Source organism: Manacus vitellinus, unplaced genomic scaffold, assembly GCF_001715985.3.
Source record: "Manacus vitellinus isolate BGI_N305 unplaced genomic scaffold, ASM171598v3 scaffold_43_pilon, whole genome shotgun sequence".
Classification (NCBI taxonomy): Eukaryota; Metazoa; Chordata; class Aves; order Passeriformes; family Pipridae; genus Manacus; species Manacus vitellinus.
The window spans coordinates 1,588,223-1,604,434 of NW_021940560.1; the positions used below are offsets into that span (position 1 = coordinate 1,588,223).

At 47.1% G+C, this 16,212-nt stretch overlaps 1 protein-coding gene across 1 annotated transcript in view; it reads left to right on the forward strand.

Annotated features, from left to right (window-relative positions):
• Nucleotides 1-16,212, forward strand: part of NEB (nebulin) — a 100,599-nt gene that overhangs the window by 21,055 nt on the left and 63,332 nt on the right. The window contains exons 30-55 of the mRNA XM_029962189.1: nt 569-676; nt 1,570-1,881; nt 2,062-2,265; nt 2,726-2,830; nt 3,601-3,708; nt 4,085-4,396; nt 4,865-5,068; nt 5,372-5,476; nt 5,569-5,676; nt 6,373-6,576; nt 6,897-7,100; nt 7,446-7,550; nt 7,643-7,750; nt 8,688-8,999; nt 9,683-9,886; nt 10,190-10,294; nt 10,387-10,494; nt 11,506-11,817; nt 12,301-12,504; nt 12,843-12,947; nt 13,040-13,147; nt 13,314-13,625; nt 13,945-14,148; nt 14,885-14,989; nt 15,660-15,767; nt 15,874-16,185. Coding sequence (XP_029818049.1) covers nt 569-676; nt 1,570-1,881; nt 2,062-2,265; nt 2,726-2,830; nt 3,601-3,708; nt 4,085-4,396; nt 4,865-5,068; nt 5,372-5,476; nt 5,569-5,676; nt 6,373-6,576; nt 6,897-7,100; nt 7,446-7,550; nt 7,643-7,750; nt 8,688-8,999; nt 9,683-9,886; nt 10,190-10,294; nt 10,387-10,494; nt 11,506-11,817; nt 12,301-12,504; nt 12,843-12,947; nt 13,040-13,147; nt 13,314-13,625; nt 13,945-14,148; nt 14,885-14,989; nt 15,660-15,767; nt 15,874-16,185 — 4,686 coding nt within the window. The remainder of the gene's footprint in view (nt 1-568; nt 677-1,569; nt 1,882-2,061; nt 2,266-2,725; nt 2,831-3,600; nt 3,709-4,084; nt 4,397-4,864; nt 5,069-5,371; nt 5,477-5,568; nt 5,677-6,372; nt 6,577-6,896; nt 7,101-7,445; nt 7,551-7,642; nt 7,751-8,687; nt 9,000-9,682; nt 9,887-10,189; nt 10,295-10,386; nt 10,495-11,505; nt 11,818-12,300; nt 12,505-12,842; nt 12,948-13,039; nt 13,148-13,313; nt 13,626-13,944; nt 14,149-14,884; nt 14,990-15,659; nt 15,768-15,873; nt 16,186-16,212) is intronic.

Sequence of the window (16,212 nt, forward strand, 5' to 3'; positions counted from 1 at the left end):
AATTACAGTTAATTGTAATTGTAAAATAAAGTTAATTGTGTGTATTTTTAACCTTGGGGAAAAGAAATAGATGCAGTGATTCCCTCTTTTCTGTCAGCTTTCAAATAGGAGAAAGTGACAATTGTACCAGAAAAAAATCCTCAGGTTTTGCTTTTCTTCATTGCTCAGAGGGAAATCTTAGACTTGCAAGTGCCTGTCCTTAAAATCCACTGTGCACAGACTTACTTGACTATGGAATGGCTGCACGAAACCCTTACAAATTACAATTTTGTTAAGCCAATTGGACAGTTATCCCAGGTGTATATGTTTCAAATTCCCCAAGATAAGCTCTAGTAGGAAGCTGCTGCAATGGCAAAAAACTATTTAATGCCTACCCTAAACCTTGGAAGAGCAGTATTCCTTGTTTATCAGTTTCCCACTTCTCAGTCCCTATTCTAGCAACCCTTCCATTGTAAGTGAAGCCTGTGAAGTGACCAGAATTTGGTAATATGGATCATTAGTGTACCTAAATAGAAGGTGACATTCATATTACTAAGACTTTTTTAATTCCTGTTGTTTTCAATTTTAGAAACTCTACAAGCTGGGCTGGCAGGAAATGCTAAAGAAAGGCTATGACCTCACACCTGAAGCCATGTCAGTGAAAGCTGCCAAAGCTTCAAGGGACATTGCAAGTGATGTAAGCAGCATTTCTGACTCTGACACACACCTGATGTAGTTGCTATAACCTACAGTCACACTGGATTGAGACACACCTCTCTCTAAGGTGTGGCTTGGAGTCCACACCAAAATTGCTGACAAAAAACTCCTTCCTGGTCTGTTCTTGTCGGTGCAGAAAACAATTTAACAGGGGTTTCTCTGGCATCTTAACAAGTGCAAAGTTTGTGGTCCATCCATGGAGTTGTTAGTGATACAAAGTGAGGAGCTGTCTGCTCTTTTGGATGTTTCCTTTTCAAAGCAGCAGCAAATTTGGCCCAATTAGCTGGGCCACAGAGAAATCCTCCTCCCAGCTCTGAAACACATGTGGTGACACACGTGCTGCTGTTACCATAACTTGGCATGAGTGCAGCTCCTGCACTTGTGCAAGAGATTTTATTAATCATTAGGAAATGTTTCCAGTGCTTAAGCATCTGCATTTTTCATTGTTGATGATGTTATTCACCAAAGTATTTCAGTGTGTCAATCTTAGGAATTCTGAGCATTCAGTGACTGTGAATCAGTTGGCACAGGAGACCTTCTAGCTATGCCCTCTTCCTCTCCTGGGAGAGCATTCACTGTCACCAAGTGGTGCCCTTTGATCAAGTGGCTACTAAAACTACCTGAAATGCCATAACAAGTTACTTTTTTGTAGAGTTATAAAGTCACAGAATGGGGTGGAAGGGATGTTAAAGTTCATCCTGTTCCAGCCCCTGCCATGGACAGGGACACCTTTCACTAGACCAGGTTGCTCCAAACCCCATCCAACCTGGCCTTGGACACTTCCAGGAGTAATTAATTGGTAATGGCAATTGAATGAGAGAATTTGTTGCTGTTTTACCCTTGTGATTTGATGATCAATCCCTCTCATTGCAGTTCAAGTACAAGGAAGGTTACCGCAAGCAGCAGGGACACCACATCGGGTTCCGCAGCCTGCAGGATGATCCCAAGATGTTGTGGTCCATGCAAGTAGCTAAAATGCAGAGTGACAGGGAGTACAAGAAAGATTTTGAGAAGTGGAAGACCAAGTTTAACATGCCTGTGGATATGTTAGGCTTCCTCCTGGCTAAGAAGTGTCAGGAACTGGTCAGTGATATCGACTACAAACGGATCCTGCACCGCTGGACTTGTCTGCCAGACCAGGTTGATGTCACCGAGGCCAAGAGGGTCAATGAACTGCAGAGTGATGTAAGCTTCCTCTGAGTTTAATTCACTTATTTTCCTGTAAAATAATTACTGCTTTTTGGAAAAATATCTTTGGTAACTCTGATGTCAGTATAGATCAGACTGAAGCTAAAATACCAGTTAGTCTTTTCATCAATGAACAGTGAAATAATCTGTTGTGGCTTTGGTTTTCATCCTTAACAGAATTTGTATAAGTCAGATCTGCAATGGCTCAGGGGCATTGGATGGAGTCCTCTGGGATCTCTGGAAGCTGAGAAGAACAAGAAAGCTTCTGAAATCCTGAGTGAGAAGAAGTACAGGCAGCACCCAGACACCATCAAGTTCACGAGTATCCCAGATGCCATGGATATCGTTTTGGCCAAGTCTAATGCCAAAAACAGAAGTGATGTGAGTTGCCTCTAGAGACAGAATGTGGGATTCAATGAATACTTACATTAATAGACATTTTTAAATGATCTCCATATCAAAACATGTGCTTAAAATATACAAATAGCAGATATTTACAGTCAGTGCCACCCTGCTCGTTGCCACCGTGCCTTGTTCAGATCAAGGTTTTAGTGCTGAATAACTTACCCAGTAATAGCTACAAACAAGACCTTTTCTAGGTAGTATGTAGATATATTGCCTTAATGCTGTTGTCTTGGCATTACATGGATGTAAAGAAGAAAAAATAGGTTGTATTTCACCAAGAAGTCTTTGTGTTATTTGATTTTAATCTCCTGTGTTGTTTACATCCCTAATTCTTGCATAGTACAGCTTTGCTTTGCTATTGCAGGGAAAAGATAAACTGAAATTAGTCTTCCAAGGGGAATCTTGGATCAGACAAGGTTTTTGTTTGATCTTTCAGATCCTCTACAGAGAAGCTTGGAACAAGGACAAGACTCAGATTCACATCATGCCTGATACTCCTGAAATTTTGTTGGCTAAGTCAAACTTGATTAACACAAGTGATGTAAGTGTGTCTCTACAATGTTTCCTTGCTGGAATTATGATTGTGCCTTTAGTTTACAAAGCAATCAAGTCATTCTGCAATTCTAACAGCTATAAACACACCTGGGGTCTTTCCTGAGAAAACTTATGTACTGGGAAGACTGAGGGGGAACTGCTGAATTATAAAGTGGAAGTGAAGTTGCCAGAACATAAAAAAATACTAGGAAAATATCCAACATGTTACCAGTTTTCTCTTTGATCCCCACTCATCATGTTAATATTGTAGATATTCAGTACATTTTAGTAAGTCTGTCATTCCTGTGGAAATGTCTGATTATATTAAATTGCCTCTTTAGAATTGCATAAGATTCTGTAATTCACATAAAAATCTTGGCTACAAAGGAAGAAACACAGACTATATGCAAAGGTAAAGAAATATCAAGAGCTCTATCATGAGAACTCAGGAAAACAAAAATAACTGCATTGGAAATTGGGTGTAGAGAATCATGGGGCTCTACTATTCACCTCTGTGAGTCATTCAGATTAATATATTTAGTAGAAGGAAATTTTGATCTTGAATGAGGTATCAGAAAACATTCAGATAATAATTTTTATATATATAATCAGTTACAAAATACATGTAATTAATGGCAAGGTATGGAATTTAATTTGATCAAGCTGTGTTTGGAAACCCAAGCTTTATTTTCAATAGTCGGGGTGTAAAGTTGCACTGTTCAAAAACTCTGTGGAAAAATATCCTTGCAATGATTCCTTTGAATCCTTTTCCAACAGAAACGTTACAAGGTGGGATATGAAGAGCTGAAGAAGAAGGGCTATGACCTTCCTCCTGATGCCATCCCTCTCCAGGCAGCAAAGGCATCCAGGGACATTGCCAGTGAGGTAAGACTTATAGGAAAAATAATAGTGGGGCATTGAGGGGGGATATACTTTTGGATTAACATGTTTTATGTTTAAAAGGAGGAGAGGTCTAAAATTTTACCACACTTATTTTGCTACCCTCCTCCAAGGCCTTGTAATCCTTAATGGTGTAAAGTTAATTAAATTAAATACAATAATTTAAAATGTCATAATATATAACTGTAAAAGATCCCATAATATTTGAGGGACCTTATATAAAATGCTAAAAATGTTGGGGAAATAAACAAGAAAATGAGCATTTATTAGATGCAAAGTGATTAACCACAATATTAACAACAGAGAAATTAAAACTGCAGCTTGAAAAGAGGTGGTAATTGTTATTTCTACCTTCCACCAGTACAAATACAAAACTGCCTACAGAAAGCAGCTGGGCCACCACATCGGGGCCCGCAACATCGAGGACGACCCCAAGATGGTGTGGTCGATGCACGTGGCCAAGATCCAGAGTGACAGGGAGTACAAGAAGGACTTTGAGAAGTCCAAGACAAACTTCAGCACCCCTGTGGACATGCTGGGGATCGTGTTGGCCAAGAAGTGCCAGGAGCTGGTGAGCGACGCCGATTACCGGCACCCCCTGCACCGCTGGACCTGCCTGCCCGACCAGAACGACGTCGTCCATGCCAAGACAGTGTATGACCTGCAGAGTGATGTGAGTGCTTCTTTCCTGGCCCAGAAATGTCTCTTGTGTTCCCTTCCATTGTTGGAGGAGCGGTCTATGTGTCAGGGCAAGGGCAGCAGAGTCAAATATTTGCTTTTGGAGGACCAGCAGAATGCAAAGACAAGTGCAGTGTGCAGTGGTGAATGGAATGAAGGGTCTTAGGAGATGGAATCAAAGGCTCCTCCCATGCTTTCACCAGCTGCAATTTGCCAAATGGGACAGGTCTTTGCTGGGGATACTGAGAAGATGGAGAGGGAATGTATGTGGATTTCCTGAGAACTGCCTGTTCTGTTGCAGCAGTGGGAAGCTGAGTTTAACAAAAGTCCCTTTCCTGGTGGCTGGTTGGTGGGTTGGCCCAGGGCAATGTGTTCTGTTCAGCAGAGCTTCTTGGGTAAGAGAAGTGCTAGAATGGAGTGAGGAAGGTGCTGAGCTGGTTTGTGTCCCTACCTGTCCTTGCAGAACGTGTACAAGTCCGACCTGCAGTGGCTGAAGGGCATTGGCTGGTCCCCAATTGGATCTCTGGACGTAGAGAAGAACAAGAGGGCGAGTGAGATCCTGAGTGACAAGAAGTATCGTCAGCACCCGGGCACCATCAAATTCACGAGCCTTCCTGACTCCATGCCCATGGTTCTGGCCAAGCACAACTCTCAAATCATGGACCAAGTGAGATTACTTTGTGTTTGCATTCTGAAGGGAAAGAGTGCCTTCCTCCAGCACAGGGGGGCATCCTCTTGGCTCAGGAGTTTGAGTTCCTTGTTTGAGATGCAATTGCGTTTTGTGTGTTTGGAGCAGGAATGGGGTGCAGTGTGGAAAAGAAAAGGGTGAAGCACTAGAGAGGTTTGGGGCAAGAGAAGATGTTCCTGAGTCAGGGCAACGCTTACTTTGTTTGCTTGAGCTGATGTGCTGTTTGGGTTTGTGGCCATGTGTGTGTGTGTGCTCCAATTTGCCGTTGTCCTCCTTTGCCAGCGCTCGTACACGTCAGCCTGGGAGAAGGACAAGACGAAGATCCACATCATGCCGGACACGCCTGGGATCCTGCTGGCCCAGCAGAACAAAGTGAACTTCAGCGAGGTGGGTGGGTGGTGTGGGGGCAGTGTGCCCGTGGGGGGCTGCTGTGTGTGGGGCACAGTGTTGTTGGAGGGCACTGGTGGTGTGTCTTGCAGAAACTGTACAGGCTGGCGATGGAGGAGGAGAAGAAGAAGGGCTACGACCTGCGGGCAGATGCCATTCCCATCAAGTCTGCCAAAGCTTCCCGGGACATCGCCAGCGATGTGAGTGCACGGGAGCCCTCGTGGCACACGCTGTCGGACGGTGCTGGGGTTGGCAGATGTTGCCCAGGGTTTGAAGGCTGGGCCAAAAGGAGGCAATGCAACCCTTACCTGTCATTGCCATCCAACTGGTGCATAAACTGTTTAATTCTGAACTGTCCACCTGTAGCTGTCCCTGCATATTTTGGGTGTGCAGTGTTATGTGGGAAGGCCCAGATGATGGGCAAGAGTAACTGTGAGGGCTGGGTGATGACCATAGCCCAAAGCACTGCTCCTCCTGGTCTTGTGGCCCAGACTTCTCGTGCAACAGCCTGGGGTTTTGCAGTGTTGTGCTGCTCTCAGCACTGCCAGTCTGCACAGCCCTGATGCTGCAGCTACACAGCTGAGCTAGGCATCAGTTAAAAAACCCAAAGCAAGTTTCTGTTTAAAAATTACGGCCACGTAAAGATATATAATTTTTTGTTACTATTAGTTATTAATGCAAAATTGCACTCCTGTACGTGTTTGCTGCCTCTATTTAATCTTCCAAGTCAGTCTCTGTCGTTCTGGCTTTTGTGCCCCAAGAGTTTGAATAGGAGTTGATTTGGCTATTTTGCTTGAAGAAGAGTAAATGATTCTTTATGTAAGGGGTATTTATTGAACTTTGATCTCGTTATCTCTTCCATGCACGTGGCCTTAAATGAGTATCCAGAGTGACAGGGAGCTACTGAAGAAAGCTGCTGCTTGAGAAGTACCAAGACAAACTTCAGCACCCCTGTGGACATGCTGGGGATTGTGTTGGCCAAGAAGTGCCAGGGTTTGGTCAGTGATGCCGATTACCGGCACTACCTGCACCAGTGGATCTGCCTGCCCGACCAGAACGACGTCGTCCATGCCAAGACAGTGTATGACCTGCAGAGTGATGTGAGTGCTTCTTTGGTGACTGTGGGACAGCCAGAAGTGTCTCTTGTGTTCTCTTCCATTGTTGGAGGAGGGGTCTGTGTGTCAGGGCAAGGTCAGCAAACTCAAATATTTGCTTTTGGAGGGCAAAGAGTTGGATAAGGCAAGTGCAGTGTGCAGTGGTGAATGGAATCAAGAGCCTTAGGAGATGGGTATAACCACTTAATGGGTGGTGGGTTGGCCATGGGGAATGTGTTCTGTTCAGCAGAGCTTCCTTGGGTAGAAGTGCTGAAATGGAGTGAGGAGGGTGCTGAGCAGGTTTGTGTCCTTGCCTATCCTTGCAGAACGTGTACAAGTCCGACCTGCAGTGGCTGAAGGGCATTGGCTGGTCCCCAATTGGATCTCTGGATGCAGAGAAGAACAAGAGGGCGAGCGAGATCCTGAGTGACAAGAAGTATCGTCAGCACCCGGGCACCATCAAATTCACGAGCCTTCCTGACTCCATGCCCATGGTTCTGGCCAAGCACAACTCTCAAATCATGGACCAAGTGAGATTGCTTTGTGTTTGCATCCTAAAGTAAATAAGCACCTGCCACTCCCAGGCCCCCTTCTGGCACCTGGATTCTGCAAGGGGGGATATTGCACCCTCTTGCCTCAAGGATTTGAGTTCCTTGTTTGAGATGAAATTGTGTTTTGTGTGTTTGGAGCAGGAATGGGGTGCAGTGTGGAAAAGAAAAGGGTGAAGCACTAGAGAGGTTTGGAGCAAGAGAAGATGTTCCTGAGTCAGGGCAAAGCAGAGGGCCCTTGTTTTGTTTGCTTGAGCTGATGTGCTGTTTGGGTTTGTGGCCATGTGTGTGTGTGTGCTCCAATTTGCCGTTGTCCTCCTTTGCCAGCGCTCGTACACGTCAGCCTGGGAGAAGGACAAGACGAAGATCCACATCATGCCGGACACGCCTGGGATCCTGCTGGCCCAGCAGAACAAAGTGAACTTCAGCGAGGTGGGTGGGTGGTGTGGGGGCAGTGTGCCCGTGGGGGGCTGCTGTGTGTGGGGCACAGTGTTGTTGGAGGGCACTGGTGGTGTGTCTTGCAGAAACTGTACAAGCTGGCGATGGAGGAGGAGAAGAAGAAGGGCTACGACCTGCGGGCAGATGCCATTCCCATCAAGTCTGCCAAAGCTTCCCGGGACATCGCCAGCGATGTGAGTGCACGGGAGCCCTCGTGGAACGCGCTGTCGGACGGTGCTGGGGTTGGCAGATGTTGCCCAGGACTTGTGGGCTGAGTCAAATGGAGGCAATGCAGCCCTTACCAGTTATTGCCATCCAGCTGATCCATAAATATTTTGGTTGGGAACTGTCCACCTGTAGCTGTCCCTGCATGTTTTGGGTGTGCAGTATTTGAGGGAGTGAGTAGGCTGTGGAGAGTGTGATTGTGGGAACTAGGTGATGGTCATGGCCCAGAACAGGATTCCTTGGACAACATCACCTTGTGCAGCAGCCTGGGGTTTGAACTGTTGTGCTGCTCTCAGTACTGCCAGTCTGCACAGCCCTGATGCTGCAGATACACAGCACATGCTGACATGAGAGAAGAAAACCGAAATCAAGTTTTGTTTTAAGCCCAGGGCATTTGACTTCTCTGTTTGGGCTGGGGGTAGGTCACTATAGGTCAATCATCACTGTACCCCAGAGTATCTTTTTATCTCTCAGCTCTCCAGGAGCTGAATTTAGTCTCTCATATGAGATTCTACATTGCAAGTGTGTTCCCTTACTGTAAGGAGATGAGTTGCATCTGTCCTCAGCCTTGACATTTCAGTAAGAGATGGGGGAATACATGTCCTGTTGCCCCACAGTCACTTCCTAAGCTGAGTGGCTGTGGGGCTGCAGCTGAGCACACACACAGGGCTGGGAAAATAAGACTCCCGAGCACTGTGCAGGAGATCCTGGTGCAGTGGAGTGTGTCAGCTGCTGTGGGGCTGAGGGCAGGCAGGGCTGTGCAGGATGAGGCCAAGGCTGCCTCATGAACAAGTGTGGTGGTTTTCAGGCTCCACTAGTGAAGCACTCGCTCACAGGAGCTGCTACAGGGTAATGGCAGAAGGGAGAACAACTGTCCTGAAACTCACTGAGCCCCTTTTCCTGCAGTACAAGTACAAGGAAGGGTATCGGAAGCAGCTGGGCCACCACATCGGGGCCCGCAACATCGAGGACGACCCCAAGATGGTGTGGTCAATGCACGTGGCCAAGATCCAGAGTGACAGGGAGTACAAGAAAGCCTTTGAGAAGTCCAAGACACACTTCAGCAGCCCTGTGGACATGCTGGGGATCGTGTTGGCCAAGAAGTGCCAGGGGCTGGTGAGCGACGCCGATTACCGGCACCCCCTGCACCGCTGGACCTGCCTGCCCGACCAGAACGACGTCGTCCATGCCAAGACAGTGTATGACCTGCAGAGTGATGTGAGTGCTTCTTTGGTGACTGTGGGACAGCCAGAAGTGTCTCTTGTGCTCTCTTCCATTGTTGGAGGAGGGGTCCAGGTGGGGAGCATAACTCTAGGCCTATGGTGAGGGACTGAGATTGTGTTTTGACAGTACCACTGTGACGAGTTCTTGTCGTAAACACTCAGGGATGAAATTTTTGTGGCATAGTATTTTGTGGTCACAGGAAAGTCCTGTCTTGCCTTGAACATTTTGGAAGCAGAGTTGAAACCACAGACTAGAATTCAGTAAGGCAGGGGATGGGCAACAGAGTCAAATATTAGCTTTGGGAGGGCTAATAGGGGGAAAATGTAAATGATGTGTGCAGTGGTGAATGGTATAAAGGGACTTAGGAGGGGAGGTATGAGACTCCTCCCATGCCACTGCCAGCTGCAGATTGCCAAATGGGACAGGTTTTTGTCAGGGATATTAAGAAGGTGGAGAGTAAGGGCTTCTGGATTGCGTGACAGCTACTTAAGCTGTTGAAAGAGTGGGGAGCCAAGTTGTGAGGAACTGAGCTTAAAGGAGTCCCTTTCCTGGTGGGTGCTTGGTGGTTTAGCCCAGGGGAATGTGTTCTGTTCAACAGAGCTTCCTTTGGGAGGATGAGTGTTTGAATGGAGTGAGGAAGGTGCTGAGCTGGTTTGTGTCATTGCCTGTCCTTGCAGAACGTGTACAAGTCCGACCTGCAGTGGCTGAAGGGCATTGGCTGGTCCCCAATTGGATCTCTGGACGTAGAGAAGAACAAGAGGGCGAGTGAGATCCTGAGTGACAAGAAGTATCGTCAGCACCCGGGCACCATCAAATTCACGAGCCTTCCTGACTCCATGCCCATGGTTCTGGCCAAGCACAACTCTCAAATCATGGACCAAGTGAGATTGCTTTGTGTTTGCATTCTGAAGGGAAAGAGTGCCTTCCTCCAGCACAGGGGGGCATCCTCTTGGCTCAGGGATTTGAGTTCCTTGTTTGAGATGAAATTGTGTTTTGTGTGTTTGGAGCAGGAATGGGGTGCAGTGTGGAAAAGAAAAGGGTGAAGCACTAGAGAGGTTTGGGGCAAGAGAAGATGTTCCTGAGTCAGGGCAACGCTTACTTTGTTTGCTTGAGCTGATGTGCTGTTTGGGTTTGTGGCCATGTGTGTGTGTGTGCTCCAATTTGCCGTTGTCCTCCTTTGCCAGCGCTCGTACACGTCAGCCTGGGAGAAGGACAAGACGAAGATCCACATCATGCCGGACACGCCTGGGATCCTGCTGGCCCAGCAGAACAAAGTGAACTTCAGCGAGGTGGGTGGGTGGTGTGGGGGCAGTGTGCCCGTGGGGGGCTGCTGTGTGTGGGGCACAGTGTTGTTGGAGGGCACTGGTGGTGTGTCTTGCAGAAACTGTACAAGCTGGCGATGGAGGAGGAGAAGAAGAAGGGCTACGACCTGCGGGCAGATGCCATTCCCATCAAGTCTGCCAAAGCTTCCCGGGACATCGCCAGTGATGTGAGTGCATGGGAGCCCTTGCAGGCTCCAGCTGTGCCTTGGGTCTCCTCATCCCTTCCCTGGAATCCCAGGCCTTAGTTCTATAATCTCCCCAGATGTGTATCCCTTCCTCCACTGCTAGTGCATTTTGTTTTGGTTTTGCATTTTAGTTTAGCTAAGAAGTCTCAGCCAAGGTGGCCTCCCCCCTCCCCTGCCGGAATTCCAGCATGTTGCAATTGAGAGCTCTCGTGTCCCAAGAAAAATGTTTTTAAATACCTTCATCTGTAAGGGCAATTTTCCAAGAGACCCCAGGTGCCTTAACCAGCTGAACATTTGCCTTGCTGAGGTTTAAGGGTACTGGCTTTACGTTTTACCTTTCCCAATCTTGCCCCTCAAGATTGAGAAATGCAGGGCATGATTGTCCAGCCCAGGCTACCTCCAGTCTTCACCTCCTCCATAAGTTCTTCCCTGTTAGTGACAAAAGGTCCAGTAGTACCTCTCCTGTGCTCAGGACTCCATCACCTCTCCTAGGAATGTGTCCCCAACACACTCCAGCAGATGTCAGAGCAATTTAGGTCCCCAATCAGGGTCAGGGCCTGTGAGTGTGATGCTTCCTGCAGTTGAAGGAAGAATTCATACTCAGCATGCTCTCCTTTCCCAGTGTTCTGTACTACAGCAAATTTGTTTGCTTGGTCTCACCCATACGATCTCAAGAGTCTTTGCTTAAAAAGTGGGCCTTGTCCCTTCCCAAGCTGAGTGGCTGTGGGCCTGCAGATTAGGACAGACACCAGGCTGGAATCACAGGATTCCTGAGCACTGTGGAGACCTCCATGTGCCTATAGGGGGTCAGCATAGGTGTGGGATGGGAGGGAAGTATAGGACACAGTAGGGATATCCTGTACTTAGGTGCCTGTTCATGTAGTGGTGTTACTGGGCTCCACTAGTGAAGCACTCACTCACAGGAGCTGCTACAGGGTAATGGCAGGAGGGAGAACAACTGTCCTGAAACTCACTGAGCCCCTTTTCCTGCAGTACAAGTACAAGGAAGGGTATCGGAAGCAGCTGGGCCACCACATCGGGGCCCGCAACATCGAGGACGACCCCAAGATGGTGTGGTCGATGCACGTGGCCAAGATCCAGAGTGACAGGGAATACAAGAAAGCCTTTGAGAAGTCCAAGACAAACTTCAGCAGCCCTGTGGACATGCTGGGGATCGTGTTGGCCAAGAAGTGCCAGGGGCTGGTGAGCGACATCGACTACCGGCGCTACCTGCACCAGTGGATCTGCCTGCCCGACCAGAACGACGTCGTCCATGCCAAGACAGTGTATGACCTGCAGAGTGATGTGAGTGCTTCTTTCCTGGCCCAGAAATGTCTCTTGTGTTCTCTTCCATTGTTGGAGGAGCGGTCTGTGTGTCAGGGCAAGGGCAGCAGAGTCAAATATTTGCTTTTGGAGGACCAGCAGAGTGCAAAGGCAAGTGCAGTGTGCAGTGGTGAATGCAATGAAGAGTCTTAGGAGATGGGACCAAAGTCTCCTCTCATGCCTCCATGAGCTGTGATTTGCCAAATGGGACAGGTCTTTGCTGGAGAGACTAAAAGACTCTGGAGGGGGATGGTTCATGGGGTGCTTGAGAGCTGCCTGTTCTGTTGCAGGAGTGGGGAGCCAGGTTTTGGGAGCTGAGATTAGTGGGAGTCTCTTGTGGGACTGGTTGGTGCGTTGATCCCGTGGAATGTGTTCCGATTAGCAGGGCTTACTTTGGGAAGTAAGAGTGTTTGAATGGAGTGAGGAAGGTGCTGAGCTGGTTTGTGTCCCTGCCTGTCCTTGCAGAACGTGTACAAGTCCGACCTGCAGTGGCTGAAGGGCATTGGCTGGTCCCCAATTGGATCTCTGGATGCAGAGAAGAACAAGAGGGCGAGTGAGATCCTGAGTGACAAGAAGTATCGTCAGCACCCGGGCACCATCAAATTCACGAGCCTTCCTGACTCCATGCCCATGGTTCTGGCCAAGCACAACTCTCAAATCATGGACCAAGTGAGATTGCTTTGTGTTTGCATCCTAAAGTAAATGAGCATCTTCCTTTCTTAGGACATGGGGCTCTGTCCTTCCAGGGTTCAGGATCTGCAAGGGGGATGTTGCACCCTCTTGCCTTGTTTGAGATGAAATTGTGTTTTGTGTGTTTGGAGCAGGAATGGGGTGCAGTGTGGAAAAGAAAAGGGTGAAGCACTAGAAAGGTTTGGGGCAAGAGAAGATGTTCCTGAGTCAGGGCAAAGCAGAGGGCCCTTGTTTTGTTTGCTTGAGCTGATGTGCTGTTTGGGTTTGTGGCCGTGTGTGTGTGTGTGCTCCAATTTGCTGTTGTCCTCCTTTGCCAGCGCTCGTACACGTCAGCCTGGGAGAAGGACAAGACGAAGATCCACATCATGCCGGACACGCCTGGGATCCTGCTGGCCCAGCAGAACAAAGTGAACTTCAGCGAGGTGGGTGGGTGGTGTGGGGGCAGTGTGCCCGTGGGGGGCTGCTGTGTGTGTGGCACAGTGTTGTTGGAGGGCACTGGTGGTGTGTCTTGCAGAAACTGTACAAGCTGGCGATGGAGGAGGAGAAGAAGAAGGGCTACGACCTGCGGGCAGATGCCATTCCCATCAAGTCTGCCAAAGCTTCCCGGGACATCGCCAGCGATGTGAGTGCACGGGAGCCCTCGTGGCACACAACAGGGCTCAAGACTTTCTCACTCCAAAATCTCTGTTGTTTCAGCTGCTTTATTTTCTGGTAGTAGTGCCACAGGGGCTGCCAGGGGCATAAAGGAAAATGAAACTAAAACTCACTGATGGTTTTTTTTCCTGCAGTACAAGTACAAGGAAGGGTATCGGAAGCAGCTGGGCCACCACATCGGGGCCCGTAACATCGAGGACGACCCCAAGATGGTGTGGTCGATGCACGTGGCCAAGATCCAGAGTGACAGGGAGTACAAGAAAGCCTTTGAGAAGACCAAGACACACTTCAGTAGCCCCGTGGACATGCTGGGGATCGTGTTGGCCAAGAAGTGCCAGGGGCTGGTGAGCGACATCGACTACCGGCGCTACCTGCACCAGTGGATCTGCCTGCCCGACCAGAATGACGTGATCCACGCCAGGGAAGCCTATGACCTGCAGAGTGATGTGAGTACTCACTAATAAGCTCTTTTTATTACTAAAAATTATAATTTCCTTGGAATATAAAGTACAGAAGCTACTCTTATACAGTATTTTTCCACATTGTGTTTTTTCTTTCCCTGTTCCAAGCGAAGTAATTAGAGTTTGAGTAGGGAATGAATTTGTGTGTAAGGAAGGTTGACCATTATGAGGGTTTCTATACAGCCAAACAGCAGAATAAGCTGCATAGCATCCTTCACAGTAGACAATCTCAAAACATTTATATGCTGACTAAGCTCTTATAAAGTGGAAATTGTGTAACTGCTGTCTTTATATGTTGTGACAGAATGTCTACAAGTCTGACCTGCAGTGGCTGCGGGGCATTGGTTGGGTGCCCATTGGTTCCTTGGAAGTGGAGAAGGCCAAGAAGGCTGGGGAGATCCTGAGTGACAAAATCTACCGTCAGCACCCGGACACCATCAAGTTCACCAGCATCCCAGACTCCCTGCCGATGGTGTTGGCCAAGCAGAACGCGGACACCATGAACAAGGTGAGTCCTGAGTTGATTAGGTGACATCAGCAGCCTGTGCCTAAACCCCAGAGACAGGACTAGAACTAAGATTTGCAGATTCCAGCACAGCAAGGCTTTACAAGTGTAAGTTCCATTCTTGGTAATCAACAGGTAACGTATTTTCAGCAGTTGGTAATGTAATAATATCTTCCAAGTTACTGAGCTAATTCCCAGTTATCAATTGGGAAGCTTTCCAAATCCTGTGCTGTGTGTCTAATAATGTGTTACCTAACTTCCATCTAATTTTAAATATAGCAAGTTCTCTGATAAATCCAATAATTTACCAAATTTACCTTGTAATCTAGAAGTTAATAAATTACCAGTTTTAGGGCAGTCTTTGAAGTACCCATATTTTAAACAATTCAGCATAGTACTTAAAATATAAGCTTAGGCCCTGATCTCAATCCTATTTATGTCAATCAGCTCATTTTCTCTTTCAAACAGGCCTTGTTCTTAGAGTTTAGGTCTCTGTGTGTCTGATTAGCTTTCTGTGCCTTTTTTCTAAACATCTTTCTCACAGAATCCTTTCTAGGTTGTTAATTTTTAACCTGGAATTTACGTATCTAGAGGGGTGAATTTAGAATCTCATGGCTGCATAAGAAATAAGGATTTTTTAGACTTTGGCTACAGATCTGTAATTCTCCTGGTGTTCTAGGAGATCTCTTAGTAGTCACTGGTTTTTTTTCCCTTTTAACACATATTATTTCTCCTGCAGCGTTTGTACACTGAGGCCTGGGATAAAGACAAGACACAAATCCACATAATGCCTGACACTCCTGAAATCACACTGGCAAGAGAGAACAAGAAAAACTACAGCCAGGTGAGTGTGTGAGCTCTGCAAATGTAACAGCTCTGTGCATGGCTGCACCAGGAATGTTCTGGTGAACCTTTTATAGCTGACACCCTCACTTTCCATAAGTAACTCCCGTATTTATCCTCGAAAACGTGACTGTAAAATCATGGTTTGCATATCTGTAGTAGTGCATACATAGACCAGTGAGCACTACTGAGAATGAATTCCATGGGAAATTAGTCTGAACTTTTAGGAGTCATTTCTGCTAGTGTTTGAATCATTGGGAAGGCACAAAATTAATTCCAACACTGGAAATACCAGAAAGATGATTTCAATTCTGAAAAGCTGTGATCTCAGTGTTAGTTTTGGCAAAAAACCCTCACATTAGTAAAAGGTGGCTTTTAAAAGTAGGTTTTACTCCCCTTGAATAGAAGAATAGTTTAGCTCTCAAACTGTAGTCAATGTTATGTTATTTAAAGTAGTAACAGAAAAATTCATAAACAAATGTATTTAGCGAAATCTTCCTTTGACATGAGTTGGTGTCAACTGTTGATATGGAGCTCTGAGTTAAAGTTAAATAAAGCTGAGTTAGAATGAATCTTAACATAATTTTTAAATCTGCTTCCAAACAGTTTGTTTTGCATAGAATTTAATATGTGGAACTTATATGAATCCCATTGTTTAATTCCTTCCCTAGAAACAATACAGACAGGCCATGGAAGATTCAAAGAAGAAAGGCTACGATTTGAGAGTTGATGCCATCCCCATTCAAGCGGCCAAGGCATCCAGGCAAATTGCCAGTGATGTAAGAATCCACTTTTTCTCTTCCTTTGTATGTTGACATCTCAGCTCTGCAACCTGGAAGTTGTCAGAGGTGAGCTGGAAATACAACATCTTGTTCTGTATTTCAGTACAAGTACAAGGAAGGGTATCGGAAGCAGCTGGGCCACCACATCGGGGCCCGCAACATCGAGGACGACCCCAAGATGGTGTGGTCAATGCACGTGGCCAAGATCCAGAGTGACAGGGAGTACAAGAAGGACTTTGAGAAGACCAAGACAAACTTCAGCAGCCCTGTGGACATGCTGGAGATCGTGTTGGCCAAGAAGTGCCAGGGGCTGGTGAGCGACATCGACTACCGGCACTACCTGCACCAGTGGATCTGCCTGCCCGACCAGAACGACGTGATCCACGCCAGGGAAGCCTATGACCTGCAGAGTGATGTGAGCAAATCCTCACATTTGTAACAC